This window comes from Stegodyphus dumicola, chromosome 1, assembly GCF_044657685.1.
Source record: "Stegodyphus dumicola isolate Sdum_Otavi_A_Nest chromosome 1, ASM4465768v1".
NCBI classification, from domain to species: domain Eukaryota; kingdom Metazoa; phylum Arthropoda; class Arachnida; order Araneae; family Eresidae; genus Stegodyphus; species Stegodyphus dumicola.
Genome location: NC_140768.1, coordinates 191,689,385 through 191,714,138, shown reverse-complemented (window position 1 = coordinate 191,714,138; position 24,754 = coordinate 191,689,385). Strand labels below are relative to the sequence as shown.

General features: G+C 31.4%; 1 protein-coding gene and 1 long non-coding RNA gene across 17 annotated transcripts in view; one reads left to right on the top strand and one right to left on the bottom strand.

The window, feature by feature from the left end:
* LOC118194955 (mutS protein homolog 5-like) overlaps positions 1–24,754 on the bottom strand; it is a 317,359-nt gene that overhangs the window by 56,370 nt on the left and 236,235 nt on the right. For 12 of the 16 annotated variants that reach the window (XR_015043107.1, XR_015043108.1, XR_015043110.1 and 9 more), the window contains one exon: positions 10,468–10,602. The exons of 3 other annotated variants lie outside the window; for them this stretch is intronic. Coding sequence is in view for 10 of the 13 variants with exons in the window: in XM_085824192.1 (XP_085680318.1) it covers positions 10,468–10,602 (135 nt within the window). In the remaining 3 variants the exon portion in view is untranslated. Of the gene's footprint in view, positions 1–10,467; positions 10,603–16,347; positions 16,497–24,754 lie in introns of those variants that run through there. One more of the 16 variants, XM_085824213.1, reaches the window with a different exon arrangement.
* LOC146999426 (uncharacterized) overlaps positions 2,293–24,754 on the top strand; it is a 52,876-nt gene continuing 30,414 nt past the window's right edge. Inside the window, exon 1 of the long non-coding RNA XR_015043121.1 lies at positions 2,293–2,838. This is a non-coding gene — a long non-coding RNA (uncharacterized LOC146999426). The remainder of the gene's footprint in view (positions 2,839–24,754) is intronic.

Sequence of the window (24,754 nt, the reverse complement as noted above, 5' to 3'; positions counted from 1 at the left end):
TATGTATATTAATTGCACGTATCTAAAACCATGAAAAAATATATTATTCCAAAAAAATTGCATAAGTGAATAATTGTTGAGCAGGCAGGAGACAGATTTAAGGGGAAGTTACCCCCAAACCTAACTCTTTAATTACTCAATTCGTTTCGTCATCCATATAGGCAACGGTAAAAGTAAAATTCAAAACCAAAAGTAAAACCAAATGTTGTGAATTACCTAAAAAAGAAATTTAAACAAGTGGAATTTTGAGAAATTAGCAATTAAATGACTAGAGTAAAAATTAATTAAAGTCAATCAAAAGTAGAAAACCAAAGTAATTTAACATTTTGAACGCGGCGCCGGTCCCTGGGGACCGGCAGTGAACTTTCGGTGTGGCCGGCGTCGGTCCCTGGGGGCCGGCAGTGAACTTTCCATGTAGCCGACGTCGGTCCCTAGGGATCGGCACTGGAATTTTCGTTTGGCTGTCGTCAGTCCGCAGAACCGACAGTATTAAAGTTAAAAAATAATTATAGTCTCAATGAAATGTGATCAAATTTAGTTTTAATGAAATGTATTGAAACAATCTAAACAAAAATACGGCTTAGCTCGCTGCCGGCTGAACGGAAAGGACAGCAAATTCGGCGCCGCGCTCAATGTGTTTAAAAACCCTTGCCTTCTGGAAACTTCCCCAACACGAATTATGCATGTAAATCTAAAATAAACTATATACAACTATCAAAATATAAAAATAAAAAAAATAATAAAAAGGCTATTAAATAGCAAGTTTTAATTTAACTTACCTAGATCTACATATTTGAATTTCTGAGTTGTAATAGCATTTGCTAAACTAGTTGAGTTGAGTAGTATGTTACTGATAACTGTAAAAATAAAGGGTTCTAATACAATGTAAAGTTGAGTGTAAAGCTGCTACCTATGAGAGCTATTGTAAAAACCTATGTTGTAAATTTAAAATCTAAAATGCAAAATGCTTGTTTTGTGTGCAAAAATGTTGCTAACTTTGAGTCATGGTTAAAAAGTGTAAAAAGTAAAAAATGTGAACTGCTACTGTTTAAGAAAACAGATGTTGCAAACTAATAAAGATGTAATTTTTTTTTTTTTTTTTGAAAAAATGGTTTTGGAAAACATTTTTTAGTAAACATAAAGGGTAAAGTGCAGAATCGCCCACTTATTTGTTTGGCGCTTTTTACGAGAGTAATAAGAATTCGATTTTCGTCAATTTTCTTTGACTTTTTAAGTGAAAATATGTCGATGTGTACATGGATAAAGTAAAGGGAGTGCTCAATGCCATTTTTGTGCAATTCTGGGCTTTTTTTAAGTGAAAATAGGTCGATGTGTACATGGATACCAAAAATGTGCAATTCTTAAAAACGTTCCAAGCAATGGGTGATTCTTCACTGTCCCCAAAATAAAAAAATTCGAATAAATAATTTAATTGAATAAATTTAAATTGAATTAGAAAATTACGAATTGAAATAGAGAATTATTGTAAGAAACTTTTTGTACTAAACTGCATTATTTAAAACTGAAGTTACAAGTTCAATCAAAACTTTAACTAAATACTGGCCAAGGGTAAGGAAATTAGAAAAATTAGATAAAAATCTTCACTCAATTCGGGCTATAACTGAGACTTTTGAAAAGAGTTGGCCTTTCATTAGTAAAAGGAAAGAATCCAGTATTGATAAAATATACATTTTTACAAAATTATATTTGCAAGTAATCCCTTAACTCTTCAAAATTCTCTATTACCCTCCAGTTAAGGTTTAAGGTAATATTATTATATCATAAAGAGTTAAAAAATTAAAAAGAAAAGTTAATGCCTGCCTTTTTAATATAGAATTTAATAAAATGTTTTGGAACCTGGTTATTTAAAAACTTGAACATTAATTAGTTTTATTATTCCTTCTTTTAAATCATCTATTTCAGTACATATATTTTTAATTCTAATTATTTGGCTATGAAAAGTGTTACCTATTACTTTTTTTAGAGATACTAGATTTCCAATTAATTAGTTTAATAGTTTCAAACTGGAATGTCCTACTTTTGTCATATAATTTAATTTTGTTGTGTTTAATTATGAGCAAGTCTAGGTATTCAATATTATCTTGATTCGTATTCGTTCTATTAAGTGCAAAACTATCTGGATAATGTTTTTCAGTTTTCGTAATATACGCATATTTAAGTGCTTTAATAGTGTTTTATCTCATTTTATTTCTTTTAAAAGCTTTAGAAACTGAATGTCATATTTTAAGTAATGCATTAATTAATCTATTTTATAATTCTAATTATTACTCAAGTTATTTAAGGTTTAAAATACTGACACAGAACCACATTGTGAGTATTCAAAACAATTCCGTTAGGCAATGACATATATGAGATGTGATGATTTTATTCCAGAAGTGTTTGAGCAATAATAGTGGTTTTTTACGTGAACTTTGGTATAAATAATATAACATACTGTATATCTGGTTGTAACAAAAGTGTTCGCGCCTGCGCATCTGTAATGTAATCCACGCATGCGCATCTGTAATGTGATGATAAAACGAGTTTGAGAATCGCCATCGACGGTGTAAGAGGGCTGATCACGGCTATGAGTTAATGAGTGATTGTAATTAATTATGAGAATTAATAAAGAATCGAACCAGCGAATTTATTTAGTGTGTGTTATTTGGGACGAGACCCAAACATATCTGGTCGTAGTCGACCGGAGCGTGAGTAAATAGTGTTTCGTTTTTGAGAACACAGGAGTGTTTGTGTTTGCCAGTATTCGCAGCTTGTTCTTTTCAACGAATATCGCTGATTTTGGATACGGATATTCATCAAAAGTGAATCACTGCAGAGGTAAGTGATTCCTCTCTTGTTAATTCTGTACTTTCTGTGCTTGTTCTGTTATAAATAACAATGTTATTTAAGGGTGCTAAAAAAGAAGATTTAAGGTTTACTGCCTTAGAAATAAATCTAAATGTTGACGAAAAAATGACTATAGCAGATTTGACTGATATTATTGAGAATAGTGAAATTTTTAAAACTAAACAAGATTTAGTAAAAGAGATAGCAAACTCTATTATCGAAAATAGAAAACAGGAAGAGCAAAAACTTGTCGAGTTAGAAAAAATAAAACTTGAGAGATCAAAGAATGAGTTAGAGTTGGCTAAGCTTAAAGCAGAAACTAAACTTGATAGTGTAAGCGAAACCGAAACAAAATCAGAGTCACTAGATCAATTAATAAAAAGTATCAGAACCTTAACTGTAAAAATTCCTATACGGCCTGAGAGTTGGGGATTTTTCTTTTCGTCATTAGAACGAGCGTTTATTACAAAAAATGTTTCGGAGGACTCTAAAGCAGAAATTCTGTTAAATCTGTTAGGAGACAAAGCTTCGAATATAATAACCTATTTACATGATAAGGATATCGCGAATTATGAAAAAGTAAAAGTAGTAGTTCTGAAGGAGTTTCAGGCAACACCATATTCGTGTTTAGGAAACTTCAGAAAAACTGTTAAACAACCACATGAAACTCATGTGCAGTTTGCTTCACGCTTAATAACTGCCTGGGATTATTATTTAAAATTAAGGAAAGTAACTGACTTCGAGACCCTCAAACAATTAATAGCTTCAGATAGGTTATACCAATCTTTAGATAAGGGAACAGCTTCTCACATTGCTGTGAGGCAAGGTGATTCATGGTTTTCACCTAGTGAGTTAGGTAAAGAAATAGATTTATATTTCACGTCACGAGGAAAACCTCTTACTGAGAATTCTCATGTTAATCGTAAGTATAATAGCTCAAAAAGTGTAGTTAAAGTGTTTTTATCAGATGTTAAAACAGAGAACTGTATTTTATGCCACGAGAATCACGGATTGGCAAAATGCCCATCGTATTTAAAATTACCGGTACAAGAAAGAGTACAGGTTGTGAAATCTAATAAATTATGTTTTAACTGTCTACATATGCATTCAGTATCAAATTGCCCATCGAAATATTCTTGTTTTTGTCAAAAACGGCACCACAAAACTATTCACTTTCCGAAAGTAAATAATATGGTAAAAGAGCAAGAATGTTCTTCATCGGAACAAAATAAAAACAAAACAAATGTATCTGCCTGCAACATTCCCAAACGAGATGACTCATCGACCTTGAATGTTAATACGCAGGAGTTCGTTCAAAAGGCATTTATTAGCAATTAATCGAATAAACAGAGTACAGTTCTGCTTTCAACAGTCGTATGTTTTGTAATTGATAACGAGGGGAAAAAACACAGAGTGAAGTGTTTGCTGGACCGGGGCAGTATGTCGAACTTTTTGACACGGAATCTTATTGAGCATTTGCAGTTAGAGAAAGAAAAAACAAACATTTCCGTTTCGGGAATAAATGATGCTACTTTAACAATAAAGCATAAAATTAATGCTTCGATATGCAATAAAGAAGGAACTTTTATAAAGAATTTGGATTTTTTAGTAATTCCAAAAATAACTGCTGATTTAACACCTTCGCGCAAAATTAAAATTTCAGTGCAAGATCTTCCTAATTTAAAATTAGCAGATGAAGGATTTAATGTTCCAGAAAGGGTAGATATGTTGTTGGGAGCGGGAGTTTTTTATGAACTTTTGAAACCGAATCAAATTCGAATGAATAATCCTGATCTTATTTTTCAAGATACAGTTTTTGGTTTTATCGTGTCTGGAAGTATTCCAACAGAGACTGAAAACAGGGTTCATTGTGGGTTGATAAAGGAAGAAGACAACTTAGATAAAACTCTTAGAAAATTTTGGGAATTAGAAAATATTGAAACTGATAAACCCCAAAACAAAGAATTTTTAATTTGTGAGAAACATTTCGTAGAAAATTATACACGAGATAAAACCGGTAGGTACGTTGTTAAAATGCCATTAAAGGAGGTTCCGGACACTTTAGGAAGTTCTAAACAAATTGCAACGAGTAAATTAAATTCCTTATGGAAACGCTTAGTAAAGAATCCCGAATATTTAAAATTATATTCAGATTTTTTAAAAGAATATCAACAGTTAGGACATATGGTCGAGGTGAGTGAAAGCGAGGAGGAATGAGGTTCATATTAGATTCCTCATATTGGAGTATATAGGGGAGAAGAGAAAAGTAAGTCGACTCCCTTGAGGGTAGTATTTAACACTTCTTCTTTGACAAGCAAAGGAAACTCTCTAAATTCTATACAGTATAATGGAGGTGTGATACAAGATGATTTATTCTCAATTATGCTGAGATTCAGGAAATATATTTTTGCTTTCACTGCTGATATACAAAAGATGTATCGAGCTATTTCTATCCATCCAGATCAGTGGAAGTTGCAAAGGATTTTATGGAAAGAAGGCATTGATAAGCCAGTTAAAAACTTTGAGCTAACTACTGTTACCTATGGAACTGTGAGTGCACCATTTTTAGCAATGAGAACACTTGTACAGCTGTCAAAGGACGAAGGAGATAAATTTCCTTTAGCAGCACCTGTACTGAGAGAAGACATGTACATGGACGATATTCTATCTAACATATGGTCATATCTAACATATATATAAGTTCTGCGTTAGAACTTCAAAATCAATTAATAGGCATTTTGAAGAGTGGAGGCATGTTACTCCATAAGTGGTGTAGTAATGCTACTGAACTGTGTCAAACAAACGACAAAACATATCCCTTTGGTAAATCAGAAGAATCTAAAGCATTAGGTATAAGCATTAGTCAAAAGGAGATTGTTTGAGCTTCAACGTTAAAATCGAAGACAACGTAAAGGTTACGAAACGGCAAGTGTTATTCGTCATATCTCGCATCTTTGACCCATTGGGTATAATTTCTCCAGTTATAATTGTAGCAAAAATATTTATGCAGAAATTATGGCTGTTAAAATTGAGCTGGAATGATGTTTTGCCAGAAAAGGAAGCTAAAGAATGGAAAGAATTCTCCACTACCTTGCAGCTAATTAACAACATTGAAGTCCATAGATGTATTTTATTACCAGATAGAATCAAGATTGAATTACATGGTTTCTGTGATGCCTCAGAGGTCGCCTATGGAGCAGTTATCTACTGTAAAGCAACATCAGCAACAAACCATACATCAGTGAGGTTGGTGTGCAGTAAATCGCGTGTCTCCCCCCTAAAGAAGACTACAATCCCAAGACTTGAGCTTTGCGCAGCAGTGCTATTAGCTAAACTGATGCATCGAGTGAAATCATCATTAAAATTGGAGCTTACTGCTATCCACCTTTGGACCGATTCTACGATTGTGCTGTCATGGATCAACAAAGAGCCACATCTGCTCAAGACATTTGTCGCAAACCGGATTTCAAAGATACAGGATCTGACTGAAGTAGCACAGTGTCATCATATCGCTTCTGAAGAAAACCCATCAGATCTCATATCTAGAGGTATGTCTGCCAAAAAAACTGCAACTAAGTCAACTGTGGTGGAACGGGCCTGACTTCTTAATGAAGGATGAGTACCCTATAAGAGTTATACCTGAAGCAATTAATGAAAAGGACAGTAATGAACTTAAAAACTTTGCTGATTCTGAACTATCTACATGTTTAAATCTGAATGTGAATAATTTTGTTAATGATTTATTGAATTGCAGTAATAAGTATTTAAAATTAATTCGTATTATAAGTTATTGTTTTAGGTTTTACAAGAATTGTAAGCAAGAACAAAAGCAGGTAGGTAATTTACAAGTGGGAGAATTGAGAGCAGCTGAAGAAACTTTAATAAAATTAGCACAGGGTGAGTATTTTATGAATGAGATAAATGATCTTAAAAAATCAGGTATTGTTCCAAGAAATAGTTCTATTAAAGGTCTTAACCCTTTCATTGACAGTAATGGACTGTTGAGAGTTGGAGGTAGATTAAAAAATAGCAATTTAACTTATGAGAAAAAATTTCCTATTATTCTGCCTTCTAAACATAAATTAACAGAGTTAATAGTTAATTACTATCATTTAAAATATTTGCATGTGGGTCCTCAATCTTTGTTATATCATATAAGACAAAAATTTTGGATTGTAAGTGGTAGAAATGTTTGTAGAAAAATTGTAAAAAATTGTGGCAACAGATCACAAGATTAGTACAAATTATCTGGAAAAAATGGAACTCCAATTATTTAAGTCATTTACAAAATCGATCTAAATGACAAAGTTCTAAAAACAATATACAAGTTGGAGACATGGTCTTAATTAAAGATAATTTGCCTTGTTGTAATTGGGCGGTTGGTCGTATAATAGAAGTATTTTATGGTAAAGATGGAAAGTTTTGCGTGTGTAATGTAAAAACTCAAACTGGAACTTTCAAACGACCAATTACCAAATTATGTGTCTTACCAATACAAAAATGAGTATTGTCTTTATAGTTATTGTACAGTATTGAATGTGTTTCACATAAAATGTCATTATGTAACTGAAATGTTATATTGTATTGCTTTGAGTTGGACGCTGATGTATATGGTAAATGTCTAATTATAATAATGATTTTATGTAATAGTACTTATTCAAAATTGTTTATGTTTGTTTATGCGTGTTTAATTTTTTATGCTATATCTTAATTACAATAGTTGAATGCTAAGCATTGCAACGCGGGGCGGTATGTTCGCGCCTGCGCATCTGTAATGTAATCCACGCATGCGCATCTGTAATGTGATGATAAAACGAGTTTGAGAATCGCCATCGATGGTGTAAGAGGGCTGGTCACAGCTATGAGTGATTGTAATTAATTATGAGAATTAATAAAGAATCGAACCAGCGAATTTATTTAGTGTGTGTTATTTGGGACGAGACCCAAACAAAAAGCTTTTTGCCAAAAACTTTCTCAATAAAGTTAGGGGAAAAACATGAAAGCAGTACCTTTAGTACAGGTAGTAATCGCCACCCAAATGTATGATTTTCTGCCAACGTTTTAATAGTTTTTCAAAGCTTTCGGCACAGAAACTTGGTGGTAGCGAGTCCAAAAACAGATCAACCTGTGCAAAAGACAACGCCAGCAAGATGTAGCTGCGGTTGCAAAAAAAAAGGTAGAAGTCTGAAGAAGCGATGCCGGAACTATGTGGTAGGTATGGTAAAAGAAATCCCATTCGAGTTCGTACAGAGGCCAGTTGGTGAATGCAGATACATGTGGTCTTACATTATTTTGATGGATCATTACTTTTTTGCGCTGTAACTCAGTTCAACGTTTTTTCTTGATAGCAGCATCAACATGGACTAGCATCTCGATGTACACCTTACTGTCAAAGGCTTTATATTTTTCCAGATAATCTTTGTGGATAATACAGCAATCCCACAAAGCATGATCTTTTTGTTAATCAAATTGCACTTTGCGATGTTGTCGACATACTCACCGGGCACAGACCACCCCCATCTCAGCCTGTGTTGTTGGAGTAAATCCATTTTTCATCACAAGTGACTATCAGATACAGAATTTTGTCCTTGCATTGATATTCGAGCAGAATAGTGCAGGCCCGAACACGTCTGTCCTTATCAGCTTGAGTCAGTTATGCGGCACCCAGCGATAGAACTTGTACGTCAAGTTTATGCGATGCATGTCGAGACTAATGGACATGACACTGATGTCTAACTCCTTAGCACACTGATTTTCCTTCAAAAGTTCTTGTAGGCGAGCCTCATCAACATCAGTAGGCTGGCAAGACAGCTCCGCGTTTTGCATGTTATAGTCCTTGTTTCTGAACTTTCGGTACCAAACATTCACGGTGTCATATGATACAACATTATACCTAAAGCTGTACACTTGATTTGGTGACATTCTGAAGTTTAATTTTTGCACACAGAATGGAAGTAAATGATGGTTGTAATCTGGTAGCGTGATAGTTCCATTTCAGACTCCTTGTACACTTCGTACAACAATATTTTTTTACTAATTCCACAACACAGCGTTCTAAAACAAGTATCTTTCAAATGGCAAAAAATGATTAAACAACCCAACGTGAACTGTTTCCTCAGACGATATTTGCGGTGGCGGGAAACTTTCGTTAAAACACATATTTTCAAATACAGTCAAAAGTCGTTAATTCGGACACCCATAATCCGGAATGATCTATAATCCGGACCTCAAAGCTACAAACTTTCTGCGCATGCGCCGCGTTGACGCATGCACATAGGCGTTTACGTGCGTGCGTAAGACCTTTACAGCTGCGAATATGCTTGTGCGCATGCTCATAAAACATTTACAAAAGTAAGCTTGAACTTTTGATTATATCAAATAGAATTTTCGATATATATATATTTGTTAATATGTAAAGCATCTGAAGCGAAAGTATGTTTCGAAATCCGAAATCTGTTTATTAATTTCACGCTGCTCGGCGGGGGGAACACCGCTGCGCACAATTAATTGGAAGTTCATCTGTCAGCACTATCTTTTCCTTCAGGGCAGATGTTTTTATTTTATTTGGCTTATAATTCCTTACTAAGTGTAGTATTTCATCTCGATGTACTCCGTCTTTGATATGATTTAAAACAAGTTCCTCGTCATTATAATTCGCTTCCGATAGTGAAGAAAGTGACAGAGGTTATTGAAAACGAAAAAATTTCGATTGACAAATTAGTCGGTATTCTCAACACAGCAATTATAGGACTTGAACAGAGGAACTTTGTAACTAAACAAGAAATTATGTCTGTTTAATAGAATTAAAGAGAAAGTATTATCACATGAAACGAAGCAACTTCAACTTACATTGAAAGAAATGTTCAATAAAGTAAACAAATAAATATTAAGCTTTTTCTTTTTGTAAATTTTGATACCCTTTAGATCATAATTGTTTTTTATTTCATAAATTACGGTTTCATATTTTCAATTTTGTAATTTCTGCATGCCATCTTACCAGATTTAAACCGATGATCTAAAATCCGGAATCGCCGAAGTCCCGACGAGTCCGGATTAACGACTTTTGACTGTATAAGCTGATTCTTGTATAAGCAAAGAATGCATTTTATGCAATCAAATCCCTATAATGTAAAATGCCAAATGCCAGTGACGACAGTTTTTAACTCTTATAATCCTGTGTGAAGCTAGTACATCTTCCCCATTCATTTACATTTACTGCCTTGTATACAATCTGTGGTTCCGGTCTTATTTTTTGTTTGAAAGAGAGCAGAAATTTTTCTCGCTCATCCTTTAAACAAAAAATAAGCCAAAAAGTTTTTTACAGCAAATTTCAAACTATAAATGATCATGTGTGCTGAAAATTCTAATAAAAGTACGGCTGAATGGCATTTCTCCTAACTAAAAACAAGTTTGGGAGTGCAAGAAAAAATGCATTGAATTGAAGGAGATTCTGAAATCCAAAAAGTAGCAAATGGTGATTTTTCATTATCCAGACGCAAAAGTTCGTCAATATCAGAATTCAGGTAAACACATTTATGAAGGTCTGGATACAATCATATGCTTTATAAAATTTATTTCAGTGTGAAATTTTCTTCAAAGCTAGGAAACATGACAGTTTACCTTTAAGCTTCTTTTAATTACATTTTCTGGTAAGCCTGCTTGCAAAGCCGTTTGAGAAGCAAAGCTGCATGTGGCAATGCCATCCACAAGCTGATAGAGATAAACTAGCTCCTTATTTTGTATAATATCCATAGTCTAAAAAAATTATAGGATGTGTTATAATTTTCTATTTATATTACAATATACATATATAAAACATAAATTTCTACACGAAAAACATAATTTTTTACGTAAACTTTGATGTAAATAATAAAGTCAATAGGATTTTTTAACTTTATTATTTATGTCAAGTTCACCCTTCAGATGCATGTTTTTTTGAAGATTTTTTTTAAACTACAAAGTAATTTCTGCATAACTTATAAGAGTATGTTAATATTTATATTACACATGATAGGAAACCTTAAAAAAAGAGAGAGATAGAGAGAAAGCCTTTCCTGAGTAGAATAGAACCATTGATATTTATCTCGATCATGACAGAAAATTTAAATTTTAATTATTAACCAATCATTTTCTTGTTTCATTGCAAGAAACTGATTGATTAAGCACTGGCTAATAATTAGAAATGTGATTTTACTAAATTACTGAAAATCACTCCCATTTTAATTCCAGCATTGTATAGCTACTATGAAGAAATATTATATAATTTATTCGAGCCTACTTAACATAATTACTATATAAAGCAATAAACCTTTAAAAGAACAGAAAGAAAAAGAAATCAATGCAATAAATAGGCAAACTCATCTCATTCAAAAATACGAGTCTACATGAGGAAGACACCAGAAGTTCTATGCCTAGTAGATATCCCAGTTCTATCAAGAATAAAAATTTAAAGTGCCTAAAATCCTAGAATTCCATATTCCTTTCGGACTTATTTGCTGAAAATTCTTAAAACAAATTTCAAGTAGATAAAAATATCTATTGAACAAAATATATAAATTTAGCAAAGGCTGGCATTCATTCTACACTTTTTCTTCACATCACATCAAGAAGAGCTGATTTCTGTTTATAAACTTTCAGATCTTAACAAATTAATTTTACTACCTATTTTTAAGTGTTGGCATTATTTCCAAGTGTTTAATTTGTTAATGCAGAAACTTTAATGACATAAACCTTCACAATGTTATTATGCAATCTTTAACTTTACATTGGTAGATTAACTTTACTAGGCAGTATTTCACAGTTCTACAGTGGTAAAAAAAAAAAAAAAAAAAAGTACAGAAAATTCTTATTTCATTGGAATGGGAGGAGAAATAGAAAGGGAAAGGGGGGAAGAAAATGAAATAACAAACAATAAAAGAAAGTAACAATGGATGAAAAAAATATTACCGCTAGTATTTTTAAAAGTAAACTTTCTGTATTTTTTAACTACTTTATTCTTTAGAAATATACATGCCATTTTTACAATAAAAGCAAGTGACCTCACACTCTTAAAGGCAGAAATCTGATGTCAGCACCGCATAACTTCTTTGTACGCCTATTAAATTATACACAATTTTTGCTGCACTTCATTTACACTTATTTCCTCAAATTATTCTAACTTAACTAATCGATAACCTGCAGGGAAATTGAAAATGACATTGACACATCCTCAAAGGAAACTGCAAACTTTGAAATTAAATATCCCAGTCACGTTTTGTTGCACAGGAGTAAAAACATCTTATAATTTTACTTTTTTATGACAAGTAAAAAATTTTCCCAAACATATGTACAGAAAGTGGGAGACCACATTAAAAGTTAGATTTCGTTATTTGTCCGAAATTAATTTTTTAAAAAAGACATTGGCATAACACAAATATTTTTATAGTTTAAATTCCTTTCTGAGATTGGAACCATATGACTACGGCCAATGATTGCAGAAATAAAGGCGTGGATGGGTGTAAATATATACTTTTGGTACCGCCAAATAGAAATAAAAAAATCTGATGTGTACACCACATGACTTCCTTGTATTGGAATATTAAATTATACGCATTTTTTCTTGCATTTCATTTAAACTTATTGGATTGAATTAAATCTACTTCGCCGACAGCGCATAAACCACAATAGAATAAATGCATTCTTTAAAATTAACTCTAGTACTTGTTTACGATAGCGACACTCTGGCGCTAGATTCACTTAATAGTATTAATAATTATATAACAGTTAACTTATATGATAATTTTATAACAGAAACTAAGTTAACTGTTATATAATCCAATAATTATATAATTAACTTATATATTTCGTTCATATTATAACTCATAATGCACAAAATTTATATCATTTAAAGAATAGAATTATCTAATCGTTGCTACATGTTCTATTCAAATACTATAATAAAGCTAGAATGATGTATAAAAGAAATTAAGCAAACAAAACAAAAATGAAACAGTTTTTCACAGACGATTGAGTATTTCTCATTTAATTAATTCAGTTCTCACTTCGTGAGAAGGCAAAAATACATAAAAACTCAAAATATCTATATTAAAAATTACGAAGTAAATCTCAAACGCTTATTTCCTCGGAAAAAATTCCAGAAAGAATTAGGCATGATTTAATTGGCAATAATAAATGAATGCGTTATCTTTGTTGTTGCGAAGCTAAGTTTCTCTAGATTGGCAACAAATCCACTAGTCTCTTGCTTCAAATGTAAACATCAACGGCCGCCATTAAAAAAGGCTTAGCTGCAATTAAACAACTTTAAAATTGCTGATAATTCTAAAAATATTGCACACAGATTTACTAAAGGCATAAAATCCTTAACCGGAAGATAAAAAAACAATCATTTTTAAAGCAAAAAATGTACAATTTACCAACATATAAGAGTAAAGAAACTGAGATCACTGAGCAGGGTAACATTGGATATATATATAAATATATTTATATACGTTTGGTGCAGCCGACTGCAACCAAAATACGAGGTGCACATCTACATGTTATAGCAGTCCTATACACAAAATTTCAACGTTCTGAGGCTACTCGTTTTTGAGTTATGCGAGATACGTATGTACATACGTTCGTACAGACGCCACGAAAAATTCTCTTCAGAATTAATTTTAAAGCAGTTTTGTAATTTTTTTGAAAGAAAAGAGTATTTTATTCTGTCCTTACGTACAGGTATCACGCAAAGACATCGTTAAATTGCATTCGATAGCGGTCAAAATGGATATTTTCGTTGAAATATGCTGCCTGAAAATTTTCGCGATTACAATACTTCCTTTTTACTTCGTACAAGGAAGTAAAAGAGAAGTACACAACTAGATGTTATAGCAGTACCATATACGAAATTTCAACATTCTACGGTGAACTGTTTTTGAATTAATGAGAGATGTATGCTTATGAACAAACATACACACGTAATACGTCTTCAAAAACGGATTGTAAAATAGATGCAAAAATGGCTATGCAAGGCAGGTGTAGCTCCTAGTTCTTAAAGAACCAGGATGCATAAAATGCCTATCTGAGAGCATCATATGGTTTCTGTGACCACTGAGACAAAGAGCGTGAATGGGTTCTTTGATTCCATTCAAGATTTTTGACTAAGCTCCGTTCAAGACTGATACTATGACGGAAATTTGAAATTTTTGCTATTCAAGAAAAGAAATAGTTCTTATGAACTTAAAGCTGTACAGATGATTTGTCTTTTAACGAATGAATTTTTTTTATCCTTATTGGTTCGTTTTGTTTCAGTATTTAATACTATTGGAATCCTCATCCAAGTTCTATCTTCTGAATAGAGAGGGGCTTTACATTCTTCAGATCTTTTTCAAGATTTAGGTATTCTTTAGCAAGGCCACTGAACCTTTGCTTTACAACCACATCTATTTTGGAAGAAATGAATGTATCTCATTACACACTGTATAGGACAGATAAGTGAACCCAACTCTATTCATACTTTCCTTGGGAAGTTTTTAGTTAAAAAAAATTCATCCGAATGCCGGATGGTAAACATAGAATATTTTATATTAATTATTAGATCAGTATCATTTTAAAAATACAGAATGGATGTAGTCAAATCTGTAGCTATCGGAAATGCTGTTTACCAGTCAAACCTGTATATATCGGAAATGCTGTTTACTCAAATCTATGTGTAAAAAAATTAATAACTGATTATTTCTACGCACAGAATTAAAAAGGCCAAGCATAAGGACGTTGAAGAAGCACTGTTGAATCGTTCACAATTCAAAGAAACCATGATATGTGCTATTGTCCACACTGTAAAAAAAAAAAAAAATATGTAAGGTTACTAAGAAAACTCATGGAAACTGGGATGCCATGGGTTTTTTGAGTAACAGAAACAGGTGTTTTCTTTGTAACATTACAAGAGTTTTGCCTGTAATGGTTACAGATCTTTTTTTTTTTTTTAATATCACAGCATATAGTTATGTAAGTAGAACATATTTTTCTCATGTAAATTCCCAAACGATATATCTGTAATGGTTACAGATTATTTGTGTGTAATATTACAGCAAATAATTATGTAAAAAGAACATATTTTTCTCATGTAAAATCTCAACAGATATATCTCTAACCGTTACAGGTAATTTGCTTGTATTATTTCAGCAAGTTATTATGTAAGTAGAAGATACTTTTCTTACGTAAAATTCCAATGGTTGTATCTGTAAAGGTTTCAGATTATTTCCTTCTAATATCTCATTAAGTAATTATATGTGTGTAGAATATATTTTTCATAGATGAAATACTAAAGGATATGTCTATAAAAGTAATAGAATTTTGTTTAAAATGATGCTTATTATAATAAAATACATTGAAATCAATGTGTTTTGAGTAAAACAATGATATCTGCATGTATATATATCATTTTGATTAATAATCGATTTGAGCTTAATTTGATAATTAAGTTCAAATTGATATGCTATTTTTTACATTAAATTACATGTATATCCTTTATATAAAATAATGAAATGGCATCTGGAATTTATATTTGGTCTGTAAAATAGCTGAGGGGGGGGGGAAATGCTTTATTTGCATGTTTTAGTGTCAATTATTAAGATATTTTCTAGAACTTTCTTTTTAGTAATTTTGGCTAAAATAGACACATGTTGCTTTAGATTTAACTTATATGAGTAAACATGTTGCATGTTGATATGATCATATTATTACTGTAAAAGACATTTTGTGAAATATTTCTATGAAGAACTCAGAACTGCTGTTCTTTATGTTTCAAAAATATTATATTCTCTCCTTCTAAAAAATGACATTTTCAGTAAATTAAAGAATTCAACATAGCAATGAACTTCATTTTGTTACTACAAGAAATTCAAAATTTTGTTCATAAGCTTGCATTACAACGTCCAACTAATCTTTTTATTCTCATCTGCACTTAGTGTTTGTCAACAGTCTGCTATTGTTTGAAATAATAGATGGTAAATGCATAACGTTTTTTACTTACCTTCAAATAATTTGCTTTGAATTAACAGATAGAAGTCTTTCATTAAAAGCCTAATGTCATGTTTTTTGAATAAGTATAAAACTTCACCAACTGACCTTAATTTTCAAAGCCTTGCTTCCATTAAAATTCTTAATGCTTAATACAATTATGCCTTTAACAAATTTGTTTCAAAAATTAATACTTCACTTTATCTTAAAATTTAATGCATTTTAATTTTACCTATAATTTTTTACAAACATGATATGTAATAAATTTAAGCTTAATATTTACCATTTAGAAAGTGATACTAAAAAAGTATTCTTATTTATTATAAAGTTCGAGATTTGCATACAAAATTGTGAAATATACATGTGACACTAGAAAACAAATTTTATGCCCTATATATATATATATATATATTACTACATGTTAATTAAGAAGTTTATTGAATTTATAATTTTATTGTGAAATATTATGAAGCAAATAATATGCTAACTAATATACAGAAGTAAAAATAATTTATTACTTAATTCATAAACTTTACATAAAATCTGAAAAAAGAATTAATTAAAAATAACACAATATAACATTTCATAAAAATTCGTTTCGACTGCTTGGAAAAACTGAATGGTTTTTCCCTCTTTGTAAACCATGCCTCCTAAATAAAGAAAAAAAACATTTTTTTTAAATCATAACCATGCTCTTAAAAGCTTATAAAAATTATTTTAATAGATGTTTTAAACGTGTGCTTATATAAAACTTTTAATCATATTTCTTTATAATATCTTAAGAAATTAAGAACAGCTTAAATTCTTTAAAATATTGGATTACAGTGAACCGTCTCATTACGACAAACTACCCCCTTCAACCACTTTTTAAATTTACCCAGCATTCCTCATAAAATAACTAATTAGTAAACATAACTTCTCTAGGATGCCCACTATCACTGAAAATCAAAATCTTCAGGAATCGCATATAGCTAGCTTAGAGAAGGTCATTGTACAAAAACAGCCAATATGCAAATCTTTTCATAACTGAAGCCACCATAGTTATTAAATATAATATACAGTATACTTATATTCAGAATTCATAACTTGAATAAATTTCTCGAACTATTCTAGCATTCGAAAAATATTGTATTTATTACCTTAAATTTCTAAAACAATATTACATATTCGTCCAAATGAATCACTGGGATTCGGACAACATTTTCCCCCTAGCTTTCTTTTAGCACAGGATTCTGAATATGTTTTAATGATTTTGGTAATGTTTGTCTTCCTTAAGGCGCTCACAAAACGAGATACCCTAAATTTTTCGTCCGCATAGTGGTCGTTTTCATCTTACTAACTGATTTGCTAGGGGATTTTGGGTGCATGGCCTATCACTGATGAAACAATAATAGTCAACAGCTTCAAGAAAATGGGGATATCTAATGCTCTTGATGCCATATTCCCACTTATTTTTACCAATTTTATCTTCCGAAAATTGAGAGGGAAAAATTAGGCGAATAATTTAATTTCCAAAGGACACAGTCACAGTAATAATATAACAAATGAAAAGTAATAATAGATAAACTACTACTATCACAATATTATTTCTTTAAAAAGAAACCTACAGTTAAATACGAATACACACAATTGCAACATCTAATAAGTTATCTCATTTCTACTTTTTTATAATTTGAATTTCTTTCATTTTCATTGTTGCAACTCCTTAGGTTCAGATCATACATAAATAATTAGAGAAGGTGAATATGCAGCTGATATGGCAAAATTGCACAGTGAATGGCAGTTGGTATTTGCTTTAACTATCATAGATCATTTTTTTTATTAGCCTGACATAATATTCAACATTTAGAAAAGAAAGATTCAACGGGGCCTTTAGTGTGCAAAAGTTTGCCTTTGTTAGTATGACGAAAACAATCATTGTGTTGATAAATCCATTTTAAAATCTTGGGATCTTCATTTTCTGAATGCATTAAAAAGGGGAAAATTCTGCAAATAATTTTTTTAATTTTGAGAATCTGGTTCTAAAGCTGGGTGGAGTGAAAAATGCAACACAATATGGTAATTCTGAAGATCATTGCTCGTGGTAGTACAAACTGAACGGTGATAACTTGAATGCTGTAGAAGACAACACAAATTGCAGTTCCAGATGCATTAAATGCTTTGAGGTCTAGGGAGTAGCAATGGACAATAATAAGAGTGAAATTCAAGGTATAGGGAAGTAGGAATGAAAATTATTATTATCAGATACTGAAATGTTGATGTTACTAAGCATTCTTATTGGAATGTAGGTCTCTTTTAAATAATAATATGATAGTTACCAGTAGTTTATTCATGGATATTTTTGATTGGTTATCTTACTGTAATCACATCCTTCAAAATTAAATTGATTGCTTAATTTCTCCCTTGATTTTCATACTATAATATTAGTAAAAAGGAAGAAAAAAAGTCTGCAAGTAAACATAACTCTTCTTTCTCTCTCTCTCTATATATAGGCATGTATTTTCGTGTGCAATTAAGCAAAACAAATGTGACTTTTTCTTCTTTAAAAAAAATTGTGTTAATAAATATGATGAGAATTAAGTTCATTTTAAAGACTTATGACACATGAAATATACATGAATTAATTAATTTGCAAGTTCGTAATTAGAACTTGCAAATCCACTTCGCTAGTCTTTCATAACATTGCTTTTCTTTTATTAACAAGAAATATTGCATTCAGTTATTTAATTTAAGATTTCCAAAAATAATGCTACTGAAAGGCATGAATACTTACTTAAATTTGAAATTAATTTGGTTAACTTAAAATAATATTTAAAAAAATTAATCTTCATATATACGTCTAAAACATCAGACCTTCATAAATTTCCTTTATTTGAACGATATCTGAATTCTGCATTACTTTGGACTAGTAAATCATTGGGCAATTAAATCGCAAGCTATGAAAGAACTAATGTAGTTTACAAATGCACTGAATTTTATTTCCTGCATTAACTTTAAAAAGTAAAATTTTTTGCATATTTGCATCATTTGATTGATAGAATATGGCAAAGCATGCAAAGACTATCAGCCTAAAGGAAAGTATATATTCATGGACGTCTTTGTAAGGGTAAATAGCTTGCACTTCCATTTATCATATGTGTATATATATATGTATATTTACAATTGTTAATACTAAAATCAATGCTTCATTAAAAACTTATTTTATTTTTAATACTAACATACAGATACAGAATTGTTTTAACAAACAATCATAATTTATTTTTAAGAAAACTTATTTTTTGATTTATATATTATTTGGAGAATAAGAGAAACATTTGTCATGAATAAGAGAAACACATGAATAAGCGAAACATTTGTCAAGAAATGCATTAAACTTGTATTAGCAGATTCATGCTATCCTAGTAACAAGACTATCATACTTCAAAACTGTATTAAAACTGGGCAAAATAAAATCAACATAAATTCTACATTAAATGTTTAAAACTTATAAAAGTATGCAGTGGTAGATATTTATACAATATAATAAATTTTGTCATTTATAAAATATTAATGAAATGATATTTTTAGAAATAATGTACAAAATTTTAGTTTTCGTTTATAACTAGTTTAACGAATTTTTAGAAAAATATTTTTGGTCATTTCCATCTTCCCCTGTTGATATTGGTATATTAAAATATATGGAATAATTAAGTCGCATCTAGTAAAACAGAACATTACGAAAAGTATTTGATGCGACATATTTTGGTGAAAATGTGCTTTAGTCCCCTGCTTGGCGATTTTCAGCAGCGGCGATTTTTTAAAAATCGCCAGTAAAATATCAGAATACGTTGCATAAACAAAGTTGCGAAGGCGGAGCTATGTGACGTTCATAAATGGGTGGCACTAAGATTGTGACGTCACAATGCATTCTCTACAGATGTAGAAATAAGTATACTAAATTTTTTGTATTTCAAACTACTATAATACGGTAAGTGAATTGTAACAATTATTAAAACTGTAAACAACGTCGCAGTCTCTCATACAGGGTGAATATTTTTAAGCTTTAGTATTTATACAAATAAACACAGATTTTTTAAAATTTTAATTTCATATTGCGGAACATTTTAACTTATCATCTTTACAAAATTACCTTATTGCTACATAACGACACCATCTCTTACATACTAGTAAGTAAACAATCTTCATTATTTTCTAAAAATTGTTAAGCTTTATATTAATAAAAAAGAAAAATATTTACGATTGAATATCAACATCATACACAGCTTTCATTTCCCTGTTTCTTAAGTTCCTAAACCACGTTCTATACTCTCGTATTAGAATTCTACACATTAATAAATTTAAAAATCTAATTTCTCACAATGAAAGAAAATAAGAAAGTATTAAAAATAAGCAATTTTAAAAAGAAAAAATATTTTCACTTACCCTTTTCAGGAAAATAAAAAGTCTTTTTGACAATGACGGCACATTTCCCTTGCATTTCCAATAAAGTAATAAATTTACATGTACAATCACTCACCTCTCTCAGCATCACAGATAAATCCATAGCGACTGTTATTTAACGAAATATATGCAGAAAAATGTTAAAAACACACAGATAAAACCGCTCGATTGATAACTACCAAATAACATTCAAACGGCAACTGAATTAACTGCCCAAATTACGAAGTAAAAATTCCAAGAGAAATCGTCTGCTTGGAAATTCTTTTTAACTGCAAGTATATATTTTTGAAAACATAAATTATCGTCTGCTACCTGACAATTTGTCTTCGGACATTTGTGCTCTCTCCGAAGAAATTTATTCGTATCTAGTTATTAAAAAGCGCTGTGAAAGCCATGGCTTTTCGATATCTAAAGCTACGATAGGTAATATTGTCAAGGATAGGAAATTTAAAAAAAAGACAACAAATATAATGAAATTAAAAAACAAAATAAAATCTGAAATTTAAGTTTAAAACACAAAATACCATTAGTTCCGCTTAAACGCTACGTGTAATTCACAACAAATGTGAGAGGTTTAAAACTCGTAGAAATTTACAACATTTTCATTCAAACATGGAAGTTTATTTCTCGCAAAATGCATGATTCATGCGAAGGATTCATTTGTTAAATTTATTTGCGTGCATGCATATTTTCTTAAAGAGATATCAGTCACTATGCATAACAGAAACAGTGTATAGAAAAGCCTGCTATACAATTTGAAGTCAATTAAATATTATTAAAAAATTCAGATAATTACACAAACTTGGCATTGCGCACTGCCTTGGCTTTGCCCATGTGCACATCGATCTATTTTCACTTAAAAAAAACATCCCAGAATTGCACAAACTCGGCATCGCACACAACCTCGACATTGCGTACCACATCGGCTTTGCCCATGTGCACATTGATCTATTTTCACTTGAAAAAACATCCCAGAGTTGCACAAACTCGGCATCGCGCACTACATTGGCTTTGCCCATGTGCTCATCGATCTATTTTCACTTAAAAAAACATCCCAGAATTGCACAAACTTGGCATCGCGCAAGACCTCGGCATTGCCCACCACATTGGCTTTGCCCATGAGCACATCGATCTATTTTCACTTAAAAAAACGTCACAGAATTGCACAAACTCGGCATTGCGCACCACATTGGCTTTGCCCATGTGCACATCGATCTATTTTTACTTAAAAAAACATCCCAGAATTGCACAAACTCGGCATCGCGCACCGCATTGGCTTTGCCCATGCGCACATCGATCTATTTTCACTTAAAAACACATCCCAGAATTGCACATACTCGGCATCGCGTACAACGTCGGCATTGCGCAAGTGCGTCGGCTTAGACCATGTACATATCGATCTATTTTTATTAAAAAAAAAACATCAGAGAATAGCACAACGTCAGCTTTTCCAATCTTCTAGGATTGAGCCAAAAAGAAATACAAAATATTAAAAATAAGCAACTTTAAAACGAACCATACAAGAAAAATTTTTTCACTTACCCTTTTCAAGAAAAATGTAAAGTCTTTTAGAGGGGTTTTATATATGAATTTTTTCAGGGGGAAACATTTTTGGATCCCTCCTCATCTTTAATAAAATTTACGAACGTTTTATACGCCATTTCCGTAATATATGCAGAAAAAAGGCTAAAACCCACAGGGGGGGGGACACTCGATTAAAAAAAGAACCACCGCATAAGAATATGCAAACCGCAACAGAATTAACAAGTAAAAATAAAAATAAATAAATTTTAAAAAATGAAAGCTTTTAGATTTTACATTACGCCCAAAGGGGCGTTTTTTTTAACGTTTTGTGTGTTACATTTCTTTATCAAATATAATGTTCTGTACACTTAAACCATAAAATTCAGTTCAACAGCAATATTGCAATATAATTTTAAAATGAGCATATCTAGAATTTCCGATACACAGTTTTGCACTCTGCACGTAAAAATGTTTTTTTTTTTTTTTTTTCTTCCTCGCACTGTGTTGCCGTTGCTCGCTTTGAAATCTTTGAGTTTGCTAATCAAAAATTCGTTCACGTTTTACAAAATATCAATCAGATAATAAAAAAAAAAAAATTCCAAGTTTGGGCTTCCAGATACCCATATTAGGTAGGAAACGTATGTTATTCAAAATTTGATGGTTCTAGGTACCGTTGCTTTATCACAATGCGAGAAACATTTATGCAGATTTTTCAATATTTAATTTCTTTAAATATAACACAGGGCAATAACATTTAGTGGCAACAAAATAACAACACAGCTTCAAAACATCGGGTTAGCCATGTTGGCGCGTTTATAGCCCATTTAAAAACAATCGCCAAGCAGTGGGCTAAACAGCATTTTAATCCATATTTTTAATCAATATGATTACTTCATTTTGGAATTATAACATTTTCGTAAGAAATTAATACCAGTGAAAAAAATAATATTATTACACTAAAGAATAAATGAGATTCTCGACCGCGTTATTCAAGTTTTTGTAATTTTACTTCATAACACACTCGTACATAAACATATTAGGTGAAAATGTGCTTTAGCCCACTGCTTGGCGATTTTCAGTGGCGGGGATTTTTTGAAAATCGCCAGTAAACGTTGTATAAACAAAGTTGCGAAGGCGGAGCTATGTGATGTTTATAAATGGGTGGGACTAAGATTGTGACGTCACAATGTATTTTCTACAGATGTAGAAATAAGCATACTAAATTTTTTCTATTTCAAACTATTAAATACGGTAAGTGAATTCTAACAGTTATTAAAACTGTAAACAACGTTGCAGTCTCTCATACAGGGTGAATATTTATAAGCTTTAGTATTTATACAAATAAAAACAGATTTTTTAAAATTTTACCTTAATGCTACGTAACGACACTATCTCTTACATACTAGTAAACAATCTTCATTATTTTCTAAAACTTTTTAAGCTTTATATTAATAAAAAAGAGAAAATATTTATTATTGAATATCAACATCATACACAGCTTTCATTTCCATGTTTCTTAAATTCCTAAACCACGTTCTATACTTTCGTATTAGAATTCTACTCATTAATAAATTTAAAAATCTAATTTCTCACAATGAAAGGAAATAAGAAAATATTAAAAATAAGCAATTTTAAAAAGAAAAAATATTTTCACTTACCCTTTTCAGGAAAATAAAAAGTCTTTTTGACAATGACGGCACGTTTCCCTTGCATTTCCAATAAAGTAATAAATTTCCATGTACAATCACTCACCTCTCTCAGCATCACAGATAAATCCATAGCGACTGTTATTTAACGAAATATATGCAGAAAAATGTTAAAAACACACAGATAAAACCGCTCGATTGATAACTACCAAATAACATTCAAACGGCAACTGAATTAATTGCCCAAATTACGAAGTAAAAATTCCAAGAGAAATCGTCTGCTTGGAAATTCTTTTTAACTGCAAGTATATATTTTTGAAAACATAAATTATCGTCTGCTACTTGACAATTTGTCTTCGGACATTTGTGCTCTCTCCGAAGAAATTTATTCGTATCTAGTTATTAAAAAGCGCTGTGAAAGCCATGGCTTTTCGATATCTAAAGCTACGATAGGTAATATTGTCAACGATAGGAAATTTAAAAAAAAGACAACAAATATAATGAAATTAAAAAACAAAATAAAATCTGAAATTTAAGTTTAAAACACAAAATACCATTAGTTCCGCTTAAACGCTACGTGTAATTCACAACAAATGCGAGAGGTTTAAAACTCGTAGAAATTTACAACATTTTCATTCAACATGGAAGTTTATTTCACGCAAAATGCATGATTCATGCGAAGGCATTCATTTGTTAAATTTATTTGCGTGCATGCATATTTTCTTAAAGAGATATCAGTCACTATGCATACCAGAAACAGTGTATAGAAAAGCCTGCTATACAATTTGAAGTCAATTAAATAAGATTAAAAAATTCAGATAATTACACAAACTTGGCATTGCGCACTGCCTTGGCTTTGCCCATGTGCACATCGATCTATTTTCACTTAAAAAAACATCCCAGAATTGCACAAACTCGGAATCGCGCACTACATTGGCTTTGCCCATATGCTCATCGATCTATTTTCACTTAAAAAAAATATCCCAGAATTGCACAAACTTGGCATCGCGCAAGACCTCGGCATTGCCCACCACATTGGCTTTGCCCATGAGCACATCGATCTATTTTCACTTAAAAAAACGTCCCAGAATTGCACAAACTCCGCATTGCGCACCACATTGGCTTTGCCCATGTGCACATCGATCTATTTTCACTTAAAAAAACATCCCAGAATTGCACAAACTCGGCATCGCGCACCGCATTGGGTTTGCCCATGCGCACATCGATCTATTTTCACTTAAAAACACATCCCAGAATTGCACATACTCGGCATCGCGTACAACGTCGGCATTGCGCAA